General features: G+C 56.4%; 1 protein-coding gene across 1 annotated transcript; it reads right to left on the reverse strand.

Moving 5' to 3' along the window:
* Positions 1-618: 618 nt before the first annotated feature.
* Positions 619-9,364, reverse strand: PAX1 (paired box 1). The gene is made up of 5 exons (XM_077871969.1): positions 9,092-9,364; positions 8,040-8,669; positions 6,332-6,474; positions 5,573-5,795; positions 619-805 (listed from the first exon to the last, which is right to left on the reverse strand). Exons 1-5 carry the CDS (start codon positions 9,348-9,350, stop codon positions 714-716), a joined length of 1,347 nt encoding a protein of 448 aa, XP_077728095.1. The 5' UTR covers positions 9,351-9,364; the 3' UTR covers positions 619-713.
* Between the last annotated feature and the right edge of the window lie 5,201 nt (positions 9,365-14,565).

Below are 14,565 nucleotides of genomic sequence, written 5' to 3' on the forward strand. Positions count from 1 at the left end.
GGCTCGGGGGCTGCGAGAGGCGGACACCAGAGTCTCAGCTGCCATGGACTAAGGGTGGAGGAACCCAGTCTGGAGCTCTCCTGGAAGACCTACTGTAGGTCAGGGAAGCAGTAGGAATGAAGAGAAACCGATTTCCTGGCTGTAAAAGACACTCAAGAGAGAAGGGAGGTTAGGACCACAGGAAAAGGAGCACGGTGGCGCAGAAGGGAGAGGAGAAAGGGAAGCAACGAAGACGGGAGAAAAATTCAGAGGACAAAAGGAAGGCAGGGGAACATGAAGAAGGAAAGGAAAGCAGGTTAGGAAGGAAGGAGGACGCGAAGACAGGAAGGACGCTGGGGAGAGAGAGCAAGGGGAGAAGAAGGGAAGGTGCCGAACAACCCTGGGAGAGGTAGGAAAAACACTTGCGGCTGGCGGGGCGAGGGAGGCCACGTCGGAGCAAGGATCGGGACGAGGGTGAAACAGTCTAAAGCCAAAGGTCAGGAAAGCCTAAAAACCCTGGCCCGTAAGGGAAGTGTGGCCGCCGGGCCGGTGGGCGGGTGGCCTGGGGGCCGACGCGCTGGCCGAGCGGGCTGGCTCCGGGCACCTCCTCGGCTGTCCTGGGTCCCGCGCGCCGCTCCCTCGGCTCCCTCGGCTCCCTCGGCCCCGTCGGCCGGTCCGCCGCTCGCTCCGGGCCCGGGCTGGCGCTCGCGCTCGCGCTCGGGGAAGCGCTGCCCCTAGGAGGTGGAGGCCGGGATGGGCAGTCCGTGTAAGCTGCTGAGGCCATCCGGGGCCTTGCCGCCGGGGCTGGACGGCTTCCGATCGGCCGCTGCGGGAGGAAGCACAGGGGTGTCGGGTCACTGGCTGGCGCGGCGCAGGGCGAGAGACCCGGAGGCCCCGACGTCCGCAAACGGGGTGACAGCGCGAGGACCTGGGCTGGACGCTCCGGGGGCTAAAGAAAGAAGCCGGGGCCGCTCGCCAAGGGCCCCACGCGCCCGCTAGCGCCCGCGCGTCCGGATCCCCGCAAGGGAGCCACCCGTGAGCACGGCCCTGGCGCTCTGGCCAAGGCCCCCTGACCGCAGCGCAGCGCGCTCGTCTTCGCCCCGCACCGTCTCAGCCAAGGAGTGCCGGGCGCCGGCCTGCCCTACCGACCCGTGCGCCCCCGGCGGGGAGGAGGGGGCAGGGAAGGAGGCAGGGAGCGGAGACCCCCGCGCCCCTCCCCGGACCGCCACCCAGTCTCCAGCCGCGCGCGGGCCCAGGGAGCTGCCGGCCCGTCAGGTCCACCGTCCCCCGCGGCTCGGGACGCTCGCGGAGGGCAGGGTTAACCGAGCGGGAGGCGGTCACCAAGCCGCCCCTGGTGGACGGCCCGCGGCGGCCCGGTTCCCTAAGGCACCGGAGGCGGCCCCGCTGTAAGTGGGTGGCCAACTTCGTTGTGCCCCGCGGCCCGGCAGTCCAGCTGCGTCCGCCCTGCGGGCACAGCACGCCCCGGGGCCTATCGCCTCCAGATTAAGTGACAGATCAGACGGCATCCTGCGCGTTGCGCTATTAGTTAGGGTTTTGGGAAGGGGCCCAAGATTTGCCTCCGGAAACCAGCAAAGTGACGCCACGAAGGCGCAACCTGTTTCTCCTCTCCCAGCCCCTGGCCGCTCAGCTCCTCCTGCAGGAAGTTCAAGTTGTTTATACCTAAAGGTGCCCATTTCAGCTTTCTTCTTTTCCCCTGCAACTCCTTCTTCAAAGGGGGTGCTCGAAGCGCTTCACTTTGGGATCAGGAGTAACTCTGGATTTTCTTGCCTTGCAGCTGCCCAGGCCAGGTGCAACTTGCGGTGGCTGCGGGGAGCCACGGGGGATACCCCTGGTTCAAAACCTCACACACACACACACACACACACACACACAACACACACACGGTTTCACAGGGGTTTTCAGGGCCAAGTGACCACTCTGCTCTACCCCACCTCTCAGCTCTCTTTCCTAAACACAGTCGTGGCGGCTCAACCAACAAAGTCTTCTGACCCTTGCTTTCCACCCTGTACTCACTTCAAGGTGAGGACCTGTTTAGAAAACATCACAGGAGAAGGTTTCTCAGCTATGGGCTGCTTGCCTTAAATGCCACGGAGAAAATGAACGAGTATAAAATAAACACCGCAGGGGGCAAGAGACAGATTCCACCCCACTCGACAGGGGAGACTCCTGCTGCTATGTTCTTAGCTCTGTCCGTGGCAGACTCTCGCCATAGAACCTCTCCTCCCCTCCTTTCCCACCCGCAGGGCCCCGGGGAAGCATGAGTGGCTATGTCATGGGGGCTTCAGAGGCTTGAGCCCACATTAAGCCCCCTGCTAGCTCATTTCATCTTAGGGGGTGGGAGGGGAGACAAGGGAGGGTTTTCAAAATATTGAGACTGCGGTTGCAGGGTCACTGGGACCAAGGTTGGGGCGGATGGAGGTGGGGTCTAGGTAGGGGACTCCAGGCCAGGTCAAATGAAACCAAGAGGTGGTTGGATCTCTCAGGCCAACACACCTGCACCCTAATGCTCTCTGGCAAAGTCTGCTTTCAGGATCAATCCTTCAAGAACTAATCGCAAGCAGAGATGAGTGGACTGAAGCTTCAAGTTCAGTTTAGCTTCAAGTTCTAGATTTGATATTCGAATGATACTCGAATCCATAGTTTTTCCAAAGCCCCTCTGGGAAGGATTTTAGAACCATGAGGTTTTGATGGTTTCTGAAAACACAGTGTAATTGTAAATACCAGTTGTCTTGCGGGAACCTCTAGTGAGGCCTGTCACCTGTCCAGAGGTGGGAAAGAGGTGTGTGGAGACAGTCCTGTGCTGGCTACAAGAAATCAGAAATCCCATGGATACTGAGATTCCAAGAATATCAGGTACCTTCCAAAAGTAGATGAGGTGGAGCTTTCCTTTTCTCTCAGGCCCCAAGAATCAAAGTTTCCTTTCACAGATGGAAAACATAAATCATATTTTCTCATCTACAAGTTAGGTAGGGAGCCCAGCCTTGCTCCTCTTTACCAAGATAAAAATAATAAGCAGCAATGCAAAATTTGACATTTGATTCGGCTTCCCTCAGGGTAAGTTAATGTTCATTTGCACCTAGTTTGGAGGATGCACTGAAATAGATGGATGTGCAGATAGACAGGTAGATATAATAGCATATGTGTGTTGTGCATGTATGCACCAGATGATCAAAAGTATTTGCTTTTTTACTGAGCATTCATAATATTAAATTGCCTTCATTAGAAAATTTTTGTTACTGAAAAAAATTCAGTAAATGTTATTCCTACTATTCTTAAAAACTGAACAACAATTAATGATAGTAAATGGGATTAGTTAGGGTGAGACAATTTAAGAAAAGATTAGAAAAAAATTAAAGGCAGTGATTCTTATTACTTTGTAATTTTTCAAAGACCAGTGGGTGGGGAGGGCTGGGGGAGGGGCAGGGGAGAGTCTTTAAAGTCCACTTTTCTGCCAGTGAGAAGGGTAAAACTCCATGACCCAAATAGGCATGTAATTCTCATGATTTTTATGTTCCTGTCCAAACACTAACACTTGTATGCCAGCTTGAGAAATCATTTATAGTGATGGACCTGATTTATTCGATGATCTTTTATCTAGATATTTCAAGAACTGTGAGAGTCAGGAAACGAGCATTAATTTTTTATAACTAAGGTAGCTAATTATTGCTGTGGATCTTGAAAATGGGTGGGACGTTTCATAACAGGAAGCAAGTATACAGGTAAAACCTGAATGTCAGAGCCATTAAATGGCCCTGTATTTCAGAAAGAAAGTATCTTCTAGAGAAAATCAACCATGAACAGATTCTCACCCCCTCAATTCGCTAGAGTTAGTTTAGAATTCTGAACTGTGTGTTTTCCCTTCGGATTGTTACCTACACGTCATATTTTGTTTCTAATGTACAGTCTGAAATGTCTCCAGATGAAGTGGCGGGGTTAGCAAACAACCGCACTATTCTGGAGATAAAGAGCTTTCTGCAACCCCACACACACACACACCAGAGGGGGGTGGAAATCATTGCAATTTGTGGATATACTTTTCTAATTCAAATGACCTGCTTAGTTAAATGACTTGTGTAATGGAGAAAATTCCATTTCTAGTCCTAATTCAGCACATAACTTCTTTTAAGGAAGCAGGTAGATTCAAGGCCAAGAACAAGACCCTGAGCAAAAGCACTCACCATGAGACACCCCCTCCCACCACAATCTGTCCTGAAATGTAAAGTTTTAAGGAGTTCTAATTCTGTTTTTTAAATTTATGCCCCAAGATGTTTATGCTCTAGAAAAAGTGAAGAGAAAAAAAAAAATTCCCTCCACTTGACTGTTATTTACTGATGGCATCTTAATGGTTTCTCTCTCCCTGATCATGCTATTGCAGCTCACTGAAACTACATGGAAATAAAGTTTTTTGCCTGAATGTCACAAAGATGGAAGCCCCCGCCTGTCGCCTGACTAACCTCCATCTTGGCAGGTGTAAGGAAGATCAGGTGGTAAAAATCCTTTTGTAATCTAAAACATCCTTCTTCCCCATACTGCCCTCCAGGTTTGTGCTGTCTCCTTCACTGCTGGGGCTGGGACCCCACCCCTGCCCCAAGGTGACTTTTCCTCTTCTATAGAGTTGTGGAAGTTGCACATTTCTGGTGAGAAGAACCTACATGCGGGAAGGCTTGAAATTAGTGAATCCAGCCCTTGTTCGCCAATGAGGAAAATGAGATTCAAAAGCAGGTGAGCCTTTCCCAAGTTATAGGGGAAAAATAGAACCCTGAGGGCAATGTAGGAAGAGGCCCCTCACACTGTTGACCATCAATGAAATAAATACCTGAAGTCTGTTACTGGACTTATCAGGGAAGGAGAAGAGGAAGGAGAACTTCCTGCTCCATTTCCCACAGAAAGAAGGACCCCCAATCACACAGAGTTCAAAGGTCTAGATTGGGGATACATGGTTGAAATGCTCTCTCCATTCCCAAAGCATATGGTTAAGCAAATGAATCGAAGACCAGGGACAGGAAGGAAGGAAGGAAGGAAGGAAGGAAGGAAGGAAGGAAGGAAGGAAGGAAGGAAGGAAGGAAAGAGAGAAGGAGAGGAACAAAGGAGAAGAGAGAAAGGTACCCAGAAGAATCAGGTGTAGTCCACCACAGAAGGCAAAGCTCTGCAAGCTGAAGAAAGGTGGGCCTGGATGATGCTTCTGAGCCCTTCTGCAGATGGAGAAACTGAGACCCAGAAAGGAGCAATGACACGGTCAACGACACAAAACCAGGTTCAAAGCTGGAGCTCTGTTTGCCAAACTGACCCTCTTCCTTCTCTCTCAGTACAAGTCAGGAGGGACAGTCCTACCGCCTCTCTCAAGCTCTGCCTGCCTTTCTAAGAACAGGGCATACACCTGTTATAAATCAATCTGCTTCAAGAAGCTAAAGGCTTCGGAAGGATTTATGCCTGGGACCCACTCCAGCCCTCCAGCTCTCCCCTCTTTGTCCGTCTCTCTCTCTGCCACCTCGTCCCGCGCTTACCCTCCTTCCGCGCACCCTTCCTTACCCCGGGGCCATCCACCGACGCCCTCCGCACCCAGGCCCCTCACCTTCCCGGCTGGGATGCTTGAAGGTCATGGCTGCGGCCAGCTCCCCGCCGTGCACGGCGACGCCGGCCCCAGGGGGCGCGAGCGGGGGCGGCTGCGCGGGCGGCCACGGCGGGCCCGGGGCGAGGTAGCCGGCGGCCGGGGCGCTGTAGACGCCGTGCTGGTTGGAGGCCGGGTAGGCGCAGGCCGGCAGGAAGCCGCCCACCGCAGAGAGGCCCGAGGCGGCCTGGAGGGACGAGAGGGACAGACCTTCAGCAGCAGGCAGTCCCGCCTCCGCTCGGGCGCGCAATCTCTGAGCTAGGGAATCCCCGTGTCCCCCTGCGTCCGCTCAGCCGTCCCCCACTCGCGGCCTGGCCTCGGACTCTCGCAGTCAGGCCTCAGGCAAAGGGATTTCCAAGCAAACTGGTAGACACAATAGTAGAAGGCCAGGGGGGTCGCGGTGTTCGCCAACCCGGATTCAGAAGAGGGGAGCCCTCTCCCTTCTGGGTTCTGGGTCCCAGCGTCTTCTTTTCTCTTACAAAATATCTTGGCAAAAAGCAAGGCAATTCCCTGGTCAGCCACAGCGTCCCCCAACTAGTGTGCTTGAGAAAAAGAGCAATAAATCTGTGGCGCTGACTCTGGCGGGCTGCGCGGCCAGACACCCCGACTCGATCCCAGCCCCGGGGGGCGAGTCTTCCCTTCTCTTTCTCTCCCCGCACCCGCCAACCAACCCCCTGCGCCCCCGTTGAAGACACCTCCTTGCGCTGCCCCTCGGCCACTTACCTGAGTGTATTTAATATCGGCCTCCAGGGCCGGCTTCTCGAGCCCGTTCACGGCGGGCGCGGCCGGGAAGGCCGAGCGGTTCACGGCAGCCCAGTCTTCCATCTTGGGGGAGTAGGAGGCCCCTTCGCTCCCAGCCAGGGCCCCTGCGGGGACACGGGATGAATTAGCGGGGCACCCCAGTCTGCGCGGGGCCCGCGCGCGGCCCCCCGGCCCACACGTTTCCACGCAAGCTGGTACCCGCGGGCCGCCGAGGGTCCTCCGGCACTCCTGAGGTGCCCAAAGGCTCTGAGAGCGACGGGAGGCAGAGGGGTGGCGGGTACCCGGTTTCACTTTCACTCCCAGCAGGGCAGAGGGGAGAAAGCTCCCCGCTCCTCCCAACCTCAGACCCGCTTCCCGCGAAACAGTAAGACTCTGGTGGCAGGTGACCTGTCGGGCCAGGGCTAGGCGCGCTCCGCCAAGCCGACTTTAACCTGTCTGGAGGCTGTGCCCCCAAAAGTCCAAGTTCAAATCCACAGCAGGCTCATGGGAATTACATGGGTTTCTCAGTCTCAACAAGCGTATGGAAGGCGAGGCAGAACTGCCTCTGGATACAGCCCAAATCTCCCAAAGGAGGCAACAACCCAGAGACCCCCGTGTGTCCCAGGCACAGATCTGCTCCTGGAGCGTGTGTGTGCATGGGTAACCAAGAGAAGACTCCAGATTTGAGTGCAGACCTGATGAAGTCGCCTCCCAGTCAACTGATTGCACCTTGGGAAGCTCTGGCCCAGCACTAGCCACAGCTCTGGCTTGAATCACCCGGAGAAACAAAGCTGTACCCGGCATCTGCCTTGGAGGCGCACCTTACTGCCACTGGAGCTAAGCATTCAGTTTCCTTCCAGCCGGCCCTCCTCTCTCTTGAGATAAGGTGAGTTTTGCTTCTTACCCCCATCCTGAGTCTGCTCATCTAAGATCCTGCAATTCCCTGGCTGGTTGTTGGGAGCAGGGGACACTGTGAAGAGACTGGGGACTCCATCCCAACCCACGTAAGTTCCTTCTGAGCCTTAAATCAAGGCTACTCCAAACCTCCCTCCCTCTCCCTCCCCTGCCTCCCAGCCCTGTGAAGAAAGAGGAACTGACAGGTTATAACTGCAGGCAAAGGGCAAATCCTAGCGACTCCCCCCCCCCCCCCCCCAGGATGGCTGGGAGATCCCAGGTCCAGGAGCTGCAGGGCTGCTGGGCCTGCTGGAGATGTAGGCCGCATTAGGACCTGCCAGACACCTCCCGTTTCCCTTTTACTCAAAAGACTCTTTGGGCCTGGAAGGAACAGAACCCTCTGGGGAATGCTGAGGGAACCCAGAAGATCAGGATCATAAGAAAAGGTCGCAGGATTGACTCTGTGGTTTGTTTGGCTTAGATCTGGTGATAGGGTTTTGCATACTTTTTGCAAGAATGAAAAAGCACAATTTCAGGCCTCCGATTTTGTGGTCAGCGATTGCTCTTCCATTTGGGAAATATTTTCCATATTTGTCATAAAATGTTCAAGATGTCAGAGGACTCCCACAGAAGGCCCAAGACCCTCAGTCTCCCTGCCCAGCCCTGAACCCTCCCTTTTGCCAAAACTGGTCCGAGGAAGATGTGACCCTCCACCCGCATGTCCACGCCCCCCCACCACCTCCAATCCCCATTTCTGCCCCTTCCAGGAACGCTACAGAGGGCCCCCCGGACTGACCTGTTTGCTCCATAAACGTCCGAATGCCCAGGATGTTGCTGACCGAATGCGCCGAGGGCCACGAACGGGGTATGCTGACGTGGCCTGCTGTGCCCGGGACCCCGTGGTGGCTGCCCATCTTGGTGCCCGTGGGCGACACAGGGCTGGGATAGGGGTACTGGTAGATGTGGTTGTAGGGCAGCGCGGGCTGCGGTGGCGGCTGCTTGCTCGCCTCGTAGGGCCCGGGCTGCGCCAGGCTGCCAATCTTATTGCGCAGGATTCGGCTGATGGAGCTCACGGAGGGCACGTTGTACTTGTCGCAGACGCCGTCGGCCAGCAGCCGGTCGCGGATCTCCCAGGCAAAAATGCCAGGGTCGCCCTGCTTGTAGTCCCGGATGTGCTTGACCACGTTGGGGGTCGTGACGCGGGGTTTGCTGCCTCCGATGGCTCCGGGCAGGATGGAGCCCGTCTCGTTGTAGCGCGCCAGGATCTTGCTCACGCAGCCGTGGGATACGCGAAGCTGCCGGCTGATGTCACAGGGTCGGATGCCCAGCTGCGCCAGCTCCACTATGCGCAAGCGGATGGCGTTGGGCAGGGGGCGGCCGTTGACGAACACGCCGCCCAGCTGGTTCACCTCGCCGTACGTCTGCTCTGCGGACGCGCCGGACGAGAGTAAACAGGCGGGGGAGAGAACACCGGCGGGTTAGCCAAGCAGGGTGGCCGCACCAGGCGCGCCTCCGGAGGAGCTCGCGGCGGGTCCTCCGCGTCCCGCAGGGCGAGCAGACGGACCGGGTCCGTGCGTGGGAGAGGGCGCCCGCCAAGGGGCTGCGGAGGGGGCGCCGCGCGCTTCAGCCCTGCGTGCCGGGCTCGACTTTGACGCGTCAACCGGTACATCCCCTCCGACATCCCCTGGGGCGACACGCCGACCTCCCCCCACCCAGCCCCAGATGGCTGGGGGCGTGCGGAGGACGCGACTAGTCCGGGGCCCGGGACCAGGAGGGAGGAAAGGGAGGCGCCGGGACCCAACCCGCCTCGTCTGCTCACCCGCGTCCCGCTTGCCGCCCGCCCCTTACCCATAGCGTGCGGGCCAGCCAGCTGCCTGGCGCCGAGGCGGCCGGGGCTGGGCCCGGCGCAGTCCGGGAGAGCTCGGGCGCCGCCGCCGCGGGAGAGGCATAGAGGGAGGGCGCGCGCGAGCCGAGAGCCGCGGCGGCCGGGCGGCGGGCTGGAAACTCGCGGTGCGCCGCCGCCGAGCGCGCAGCCGCCCTCCCCCGCCGCCGGGCGCTCCCAGGACCCTCTCCACGCCCGCGACCCCAGGCCTAGGGTGAACTTCATCCGATTAGGAGAAATTCGTCTGACCGGGAGGCTGCAGCGTGCGGAGATCAATTTGACGTGTCCTCCACGTCAATCTCGGCAGTCACGCCGGAGACGCGCGAGTTGGCAGCTCATTGGTTCCCGTCACTGCATCCGGCGCCCCCCTCCCCGGCCTGAAACTCTACCCCCTCCTCTTGTCCTCCTCCCCCCTCGGCCACCTCCGCAACCCATCCCCCCCCTACACACACACACACACACACACACACACACACAAATCCTAACCCCAGCGGGACCTGGGACCTTCCACTCTCCTGGCTCCCCTTGAAGCCCCTTATGCCTCCGGTTTTGAGAATGATGGGGTAGTCGCAACAAATTGATGAGGGTTTATTAGTGCTACTATTAGTACTAGTACTAGTTTTGCTTTTAGTTTTATTACTACTTGCACCAACATTACCGCTAAGATACCAGTGGGTAAAAGTTGATCATAGCAAGGTCATTAGTGTATAGCTGCCTCTACCGCCCCTCTCCCGACAGGGCATGGAGAGACTGGTGCCAGTAACCCAGCTGCGGTCATGGCTGTGTTGTGGTGAGTGTTCAGCGTGGTGCCTGGTGCTTGTCCGGGAGAGCTGTTTGGGGTTGAACAGACTCCTGAGTGTCTCATTTCCAGAGGACGCCCCAAACCAGATTTCAGGGAAATTTTTATAATACTTAACTGCCACCCACTCCATTGGGACAGTGGTGTGATTTCAGTGATGTAAAAAGGGCACATTCTAGATTCTGTCTGTCTGCGGACACGTCCACCCACCGGAACTCATTTCTGATAGGTGGCACAGGACACCAGTCAGAAAGTAATTGTGGGCTGCTGCTCCCAGGAACAGAGATCCTTCATTCTCAGACCCCAGGTTTGTCCTGGTGGCCTGGCCTATGGGAGGTCACACACCACAGCTTCCACTCTAGGCCTAAAAGACAGTTCCTTTCCATCAGGCCAGAAAGCCCACATCCTTTTCCACCCGGGCGGCCTAGCCTCATCTTCCACCCAGCACCTGTGGCTTCCCGGGGTCTTGTTAAGTCAGGAATGGTCCTTTCCCCTTTATTTGTGTGAGGGTTGGCACAACCCTGAACTCTTTGGCCTTAGCATTGCCTGTCAACACTTCTCCATTTCTAATTGAGTCAACACCCGGTTCTGGACTTCCCAGCTTGTGTCGCCAACCATGATCGTCCCAGAGGGAGTCAGGCAGTGGGGTCCAAGAGACAGCAGGTGGAGGGAGAAAGCTCCCGATTTTGCACGGAACTGACAAAAGGAGGCTGAGATGTAGGAGTTCAGAGCTGGGGGTCAATCAGCACCAAGGGCATTGGCGGAACTAGCAGGAGCAGGAAGGGGGCACCTACGAGGGAGTGCTCAGTTCTCAGGATTCCCAGCTCTCCTCCGGAGGCAAGAAGCTCCCCGGTCCTGCGTCCCCGAAGAGTCTAGAACTTGGGAGCCGGCGGAGAGCTGCATACTGCGGCCGCTCGCCGGCGCCGCTGCGGGAGCCGCTGCGGGAGCCACAGATGCACCCGACCAGCGCAGCCCGGGGAGTAGCGGCGATCTTCTTACCCTCCGCTACCGGACCAAAGAGCATCCAATCGCTCCTAATCGACCTGTGGAAATGTGTCCGAAAGGCCTGCGCCCTATACCCTGGCCTCTCCGGACAGAGAGCGAGGGGCTCGGCAGGGCTGGGGCAGGGGCCCAGGCAAGAGTCACCCTTGGAAAAAGAAAACTCAGGTTCTGAAGAGGTAAGGACTCTTCCCTCCGCTGCACGGAGAACATAGTGCAGTCTTGGGCTCTGGGAGCGTCGGGGAGGCCACCGGGACAGGGAAGAGGACAGCCAGCGCTCTAGCAAGAGGAGAGTGGGGTGGAACTATTTGGAAGAAGAAGCCTGTTTAAGACCGTCAGGGTCGGGTTACGGTCGGGAGTAGGGGAGGATGCGGTTTGGATTAAGGTGGGCACGCTTGAGCGCGGAGCTCTGCAAAGGCACGGAGCAGAGAACTGAGCACACACAGGACGTGGAGTGTTCAGAGGCTGCAGGAGTGGCATGCGCAGCACTTCTCCCCTTAGTTTTTCCTAGGTCCTTTGGAACCTGTTAGCCTCTGATCTAGATTTCCATCGCCTGAATTTCAAGTCGGGGGCTGGAGAACAAAAAGATGGGTTCCTAGACGTGGGAACCACAGCATCCATAACCCAGTGCACCCCCAAGACCAAGTGAAGCAGCTAAAGGCATTTTTTGTTTTTCTCCTGTAGGAGAGGAGTCGACGTGCACGCTCAAGGAAGAGCAAATAAAGTCAGAAGTGCCACAGTGAGAGCTGGTTCGCAATTGCCTTGTCAGGGGAACATCACTCCGCGTCTGCTAGTAGAGCGCTGGCGGCTGGCAAGGAGGTGCCCAGATGGGCAGCGCAGGAGAGCATCTTCTGTTCATTCCCCTGGGCTAAGGCCGTTGGGGCTGGGGAGGTGGTTGGAAGACTGGGCCCAGGAGTTCTTTATGGTGTCAGAGCCCGCCAGCCCTCACTTCACATCCCACATCTTCCTCCCACCCCACCCCACCCCACCCCTCCTGCACCCGGCTGCCGGTTGCGGGGACCACACTGCGCTAGCCGCAGCCTACTCACCGCCCGGCCCCCGAAAAAGCTTACAGTTTGTCGCCCCCTGTCGGCCTCCGGCCAGACTCTGCAGATTCCCCTGGCCGGCTGGGCTGGGGGCGAGACGGTCCAAAGGTGGGATTGTCGAAGGCAAGGAAGGAAAGGAAACGTCTCTTCTACTCCCTGGGATGCAGCTTGGTCCCCTATACGACCAAAGGGAGGGCGGCATGGTTGGCTCTGAACCCGCAGAGGTAAAAAAAAAAAAAAAAAATCTCAGTTCCATGTGTAAGCGGACTGGGTTTGGCTTGGTGGTTTTGAGCGCCCAGGGCGCACGCTGCAAGTGAAGGACGGTTCCCAGGGGCCCGGGAGCCGCCGAGCTAAAGGCGCGCGCCGGGACTTGTGACATGACGGGTCCAGGGAGCGCTGGACGCCCTGAGGGCTAAGGACGGACATGAGGGTCCCCGGGAACTGACCCACATTTCCCAAGGCAGAGGAAGGAGAGGCAGACTTCGGGCCAAAACCGTGAGTTAAAGATGAGGCAGGAAAAGAGTGCCTGCCTCCCCCGCTCCCCGCGGCGATGGGGGGTGAATTGGGCGCTGGCGGCGGTGGGAAGGGTCGTTCAGGGTCACCCCTGGAGTGGCGATCACACCTACTTTATGCATCCTGCGTCGTTTTAATTTTTGGTGGGACTATCTCAGGGAGCCGTTAGGATGCAAAGGAAACGTGCTGGTCGCTGTAGGCCGGGGTGTTCCCGGGAGCCGCGTATTTCATGGTCTTCGGGAGCCGATGAAAGCCCGACTCTGGTCCCGCGGGCTGGAGAAGCAGCCTCGAGGTCAGACGCGCCCCGGCTTGCTTGTCAAGTCTACCAGGGAGGACCCGAGGGCAGGAGACGCAGGCAGCTTCCCGGGAGGGCCCGCTCGGAGCCTGTGCCGGAGGACCCGCGCGGCTCGGGCAGCAGCCTCCCGCCCCGGGCGCAGAACCCGCGCGGGCTCCGCGCGAGCAGCCCCAGAATCCCGGTCTTCCTTCCTTCCGAAAGCCGTGCTTCGGCCTGCGGAGCAGCAGTGGCTCCAGCCTGGGTCCCGGTTCAGCCCCGTCCCAGAGTCTCTGCTGTGATTTTAAGAGCACTGTGCGATGCGTCGTGTGGTCAGAAATCGAAGTCAAACCGAATCTTAATTTTCCTTCTTCAAAAAAGTAGCGCAGGCTACTACGCCCTTTATGCCCCAAGTTATATGGTGCGCCCCCCCACACACACACAGATTTGCAAATATCCCACGCATCACACTTTAAAAAATGCTAATGGTAAGAAATGGCCAGCTGCAAGGAGACACACGGGAGGAAGAGCTGACCCCAAGAGGGAATTGCAAACTCTCCTGGAACGCGTGAGCAGCAAACTAGCTCGCGGGAACAGGGAACGTGAGATAAAGTAATGAAATGCCACCTGGAGTGGCCGCTGTGGTGGAGGGAGGGGAGGCAAGAGGGAGGAGGACTCGAGGCTATATCGGCCCCTTTGCGAGTGGTGCCCACGGAGTGCCGGGCTGCTGCGACCTCCTCGCCAAGGGGACTCACCGCGAAGGCGGGTGGGGGAGTCGCGCCCTGCACCTGCCGCTCCACTTTGGGACACACTCCACAAATCCAAATGAAGGTGCTGAAAATTTTAAAGAGCACCCAAGAACAAAAACCATCTTCAAACGGTTCAGAGGTTTGTTTGCACTTGGCCTGCTGGAGACCAAGATGGGCTTGAAGTCCTGTGACTAGCCTCCTATTTTATTTGCTATCCTGGAAATGTTTGTTATGGAAAACAGGTCAAGTTGGTAGTGGGGAGCGGGGTGGAGAGCCATGTCTGCCTACACTGGCTGCCGCTGGAAGAGGAGAGAAAGATAATTTTTGTCACTTTTCTACAATGAAAGAATAGAGTATTTTCCGTGTGAATAACAAAGCAGTCCCCGCATTGGATTCAAAGAGGTAGAAGAAAAAAATCAAAAAACATCTGCCCTAACTCTCCCACAAGAAACAAACACGGATAAATTGATTCTGGCAAATGAAGATCCAAGATACTTTCTATCCTGTGATGCAGGGATCTGACTACTGCATTTGTAGCATCCCTTTTGGAGTAGAAACATTTTAAATGTTGCAGTTGGGTGATAAAAATAAAGTATAGGAAAACGGTGTCACTTGCAGAAAGGAACGGTTTCTTTGAACCTTTCTGCAGGAGCAGCGTCCTTGTCATTCTTGCATGTGTTCAAATAGGTGCCCAATCCATGGCTTCCTTTATTCTTAAATCTCCCTGATTTCCCTGGCAGTGATCATGTCAGATAAGCTTCAATTTCCCCTATAGAATGACTTATATACTATTTAATTAAATCTATTTCATTTTATTCCATCAACATAAAATCCTCACAGGGCTTCAGGCACAGGTCAAAATTCCACCTTTGCAGTGAGCTCTCAGAAATGTTTATGTGACAGTGCTTAAAGTCTAAACAGCAGCAATATTAAAGTGGAAATATTTGGGAAACCTAAAACGTCCATGGGGCATATCTCCTGCAGAGTCTGGGTGCTTGAAAAAAGAGAGATCCAGGAGTAGCCACATGGGGACAAAAGATAGAAGTGACAGTTTTGAAGGGAA

The sequence above is a fragment of the Canis aureus genome, chromosome 26, assembly GCF_053574225.1.
Source record: "Canis aureus isolate CA01 chromosome 26, VMU_Caureus_v.1.0, whole genome shotgun sequence".
Lineage (NCBI taxonomy): Eukaryota > Metazoa > Chordata > Mammalia > Carnivora > Canidae > Canis > Canis aureus.

What these genes read in the sequence shown, in the direction of transcription:
- PAX1 (XM_077871969.1), bottom strand. Translation starts at nt 9,350, where the DNA reads ATGAAGTTCACCCTAGGCCTGGGGTCGCGGGCGTGGAGAGGGTCCTGG. An exon ending in CCGATATTAAATACACTCAG is followed by an intron (nt 5,796 to 6,331) that starts GTAAGTGGCCGA and finishes TCGTCCCTCCAG; the next exon opens with GCCGCCTCGGGCCTCTCTGC. An exon ending in CAAGCATCCCAGCCGGGAAG is followed by an intron (nt 806 to 5,572) that starts GTGAGGGGCCTG and finishes TTCCTCCCGCAG; the next exon opens with CGGCCGATCGGAAGCCGTCC.